The sequence below is a fragment of the Apium graveolens genome, chromosome 4 (assembly GCF_009905375.1).
Source record: "Apium graveolens cultivar Ventura chromosome 4, ASM990537v1, whole genome shotgun sequence".
NCBI classification, from domain to species: Eukaryota; Viridiplantae; Streptophyta; class Magnoliopsida; order Apiales; family Apiaceae; genus Apium; species Apium graveolens.
The window spans coordinates 301,813,821-301,817,551 of NC_133650.1; the positions used below are offsets into that span (position 1 = coordinate 301,813,821).

The 3,731-nt window shown below is 38.3% G+C and overlaps 1 protein-coding gene and 1 pseudogene across 1 annotated transcript; both read left to right on the forward strand.

The window, feature by feature from the left end:
- The first annotated feature begins 559 nt into the window (after positions 1-559).
- LOC141721422 (UDP-glycosyltransferase 91A1-like) lies at positions 560-2,107 on the forward strand (annotated as a pseudogene).
- Positions 2,108-2,630: 523 nt separating this feature from the next.
- LOC141717261 (uncharacterized) lies at positions 2,631-3,358 on the forward strand. Its single transcript, XM_074519354.1, has 2 exons — positions 2,631-2,721; positions 2,803-3,358. Exons 1-2 carry the CDS (start codon positions 2,697-2,699, stop codon positions 3,297-3,299), a joined length of 522 nt encoding a protein of 173 aa, XP_074375455.1. The 5' UTR covers positions 2,631-2,696; the 3' UTR covers positions 3,300-3,358.
- Positions 3,359-3,731: the final 373 nt, after the last annotated feature.

The following is a 3,731-nucleotide window of genomic DNA, read 5'->3' on the forward strand; positions in this document are numbered from 1 at the left end:
TCAATAATAAATATTAAGGGAGGAGAATAGAAGGATAAGATTGGATGGCCTCCGTAACAATAAGAACTATAAAGAAATGACGCAACGATGACGAAAAAGAGAGCAAAAACCAAAAGAAACTGTGGGCGCTAACTTCTAAAAATGTCTAGGTTCTCGGTTTTATAAAGAAATGACGTTACGGAGAAGAAAACGAGAGCAAAAACCAAAAAGGCGAAGAAAAAGAGAGCAAAACCAAAAAAAACTGTGGACGCCGTAACTTCTAAAAGTGTTTGGGTTCATGGTTTTTTATGAAGAAATGAAGTTACAGGAAAGAAAACGAGGGCAAAAACCAAAAAGGCGAAGAAAACGAGTGCATAAACCAAAACAATATTGTGGGCGCCGCAATATGTGAAAGTGTCTATCTACTCATTTTTTATTAAAAAATGACATAAAGGCGAAGAAAATGAGAGCAAAAACCAAAAATACTGTGTGCGCCGCGGTTTTTGATGTGACGTGGCGCTTGTGCTCCTTCCTAGATCTGGTCCGGTTCAATCTACTAGCCTATTTAAGAAACCAAGTAAATGAATGATCTATAGTTATTGCGAGGAGACATGGCTTCCGGTAAAAAAATGCACATTGTAATGTTTCCCTGGTTAGCATTTGGTCACTTGCTACCCTTCTTGAACCTTGCCATGCTCATTGCTAAAAGAGGTCACAGAATTTCCTTTATCTCCACTCCTCGAAATATCGAACGCCTCCCAAAAGTTCCTTCAGATCTAAAAGCTCATATAGGACTTTATCAGGGTCCCCCTGCCTCCTTTTGCTAACCTTCCTCGATCAGCAGAAGCAACAAGTGATATCCCGTTTGACAAGGTTAAGTATTTAAAAATCGCTTATGATTATCTTGAGAATGCTGTTACTGTTTTTGTAGAATCCATGTTACCAGATTGGATACTGTGTGATTTTGCATCTTATTGGCTTGGCCCTGTTGCTTCCGGTTCTGGAATTCCAGTCGGGTGGTATAGTGTTTTCCCTGCTTCAACTTTAGGTTTTTTGGGCCCTCCAGGCAACATGATCGATGCTGATGATTATCGTGTCAAACTAGAAAGTTTTACGAGGAAACCTGAATGGGTTTACTTTGAAACAAGTGTTGCAATGACTAAGTATCAGATACAAGCAATGGCTCCTAATCTAGAAGATGATGGAACGGAGAATGTAAGTGACCAGTATCGCCTTGGAAAGACAATTCAAAACTGTGATATGGTGGCAATTAGAAGTAGCGCTGAGTTTGAACCGGAGTGGTTAAATTTAGTAGAGGAGATCTATGGAAAACCACTGGTTCCTGTTGGATTATTGCCTGTTCAAGAGGGTGTGGACCATGGGGGTAATGAAAGTTGGGGTGATATAAAAGATTGGCTTGATAAACAAACAGAGGGGTCAGTGATATATGTTGCGTTTGGTGCTGAAACAAAACTGAATCAAGTTCAGGTTACTGAGTTAGCACTCGGTTGGAGTTGTCTGGATTGCCTTTTTTTTGGGCTTTCAGAAAGCAAAGAGGGCTGATTGATCTCAAGCCAGTTGAGTTGCCTCAAGGTTTGAAGAGCGAACTAGAGGTCGTGGAATGGTTTACAAGACATGGGTGCCTCAAACTAAGATACTGAAGCATGGCTCGGTTGGTGGTATGTTGTTTCATGCAGGTTGGAGCTCTGTTGTGGAGGCTGTGCAGTTTGGAAAAGTGCTGGTATTGCTGCCAATGTTGGGAGATCAGGGGATAATTGCTAGTCAACTAGCGGAGAAGAAGTTGGGCTTTGTGATCCCAAGGAACGAGCAAGATGGCTCGTTCACTAAAGACTCCGTGGCAGAGTCACTTAAGCTGGTAATGGTGGATGAAGCTGGGAAGGTTTATCGAGACAAAGTGAAGGAGATGCAAAGTGTTTTCCGTGACATGGATAAGCAAACCGGTTATGTTGATAACTTGGTGGCTTATCTAGAAGCTCACAAGCGACAGGAATGAATGCAGGGTTATTATTATTAGTTGCTTTCGCTTGTATGACTATCTCGTGTTTCTGCCCTGTGCCTTCTGTCTTAGGACAGTTTAATAAAACTGGCTTCGTTGTTCTGTTGTGAATTTGGTACACTTATTCCACAATTCGTGCTCACTTCTGAACATGCATTATAAAAGATTGCAAGCACAGAATAACAAACTTTTCCTAGTGCTTATCTGATTATTAGTGAATGCTAGGATTTAGTAATGATTTGACATGAATCCCCACACAGGCGTTGTACATGGAAGACAGATAAAGATCGATCTCCAAACGAAATTTCTCTAAAATAGATCTAAAATTTAGGTGGCCATTTTTCCAGGGATATAAATTTCTTGTTATTGCTTAAATGTACATCAACAAAGATCCATCTCCTGCATGAAGCGTCCGTAGTATTAGTGTATAAATATAGCACATGCTCTGATTACCACAAACTAACAAGGCAGATTCACCTCTGATCATTAGTAAGAATAACTACCACCAAAACATAGCCCAATCCGATTTCACCTTCCTCATTCTTCTCTTCCCTATTCTTTCATTCCTCCATCTCTCTCATAGACTCATTACTTGTGGCTAGGGAGAGAAAGAATTTGGTTGCTTTCAACCTTCAAAAATTGTTTCAATTCATCATCTTTTTTGAAGACTCTCCATAATTTTCTTTGATTTGACCTACAAATGTCGGCAATGGTCCATGAGCAAGGTAACTAAAAATGAATTCATTATCCTGGAAAGTTCAAAATTTTTAAGCTCTGTTTTGGAAATCTAATAATATTTTCAACAGAAAATGGTGAAAATCAAGTAGAAATGACAACTACTGTGGACGACGATCCTGCAGATATGTCTCCAAGAGTAGTTCTAGAGAAATCTGCATCAAGTACAGAGCTTGACCGGATCAGCAGTTTGAGCTCATCTATTATAAACCATGAATTGGCAGATGATGATGAGTCATTGTCATCTGCATTATCATTGCCATCGCGTGGCAATCATAATAATAATAATATTAATATTCATAGCGTGGTGCAGTTAAAGAGCAAGCTTGACAATATGAGGAAGAACTCTGTAAGAAGGTTCTCTTCAGTTGCGTTCAATATTAATAATATTGGACAATCAAAGAAGAGTTTGAGATGGAAGCATGGGAGAAGCCATGCATCGGATGATTCTATTGAATGGATGATGCCTAAGCCCTCTTGGAGAAATTTCACTCTCCAGGAGCTTGAGGCTGCCACAAAAAAATTTAATCCCGGTGTGAGCCCATTTTTCTTAATCTCTTTCATGTAAATCAACACTATAAAGGAAAATGATGAAGTAGTAAAAGGAACATAATAAAATTTACTCTATTTGTCTTTAGATCTGACGGTTGTTCTTTACCGTACCGTACCAAACAACCGAACCCTCTATTTGGTAGTTGTTGGTCGATTGGTCGGTATAGTTTTTTGGTATGGTAAATAACACCGTCAGATCTAAAGACAGGTAGATAGAAACCGTTTAATGTAATAATAAAATAATATTATATTAATATTTAAACTGCTCTCATGGTTTCGGGGTTCAAATCCCATCAACATCGTAATATTTAAAATTTTATATTCTTTATTTTTAACAATTTCTACATGTTCAAGATTCGAGTCCCGTAAACAACATATATATTATTATATTATTTATTTTCAATCAAGTCTCAAATTATCATAAAACATATATTATTATAACTTATTA

Excerpts from the sequence above, each read along its gene's own strand:
- LOC141717261 (XM_074519354.1), top strand. The coding sequence starts at position 2,697 with ATGTCGGCAATGGTCCATGAGCAAG. Across the intron at positions 2,722-2,802 it reads GGCAATGGTCCATGAGCAAG|AAAATGGTGAAAATCAAGTA; the intron begins GTAACTAAAAAT and ends TATTTTCAACAG.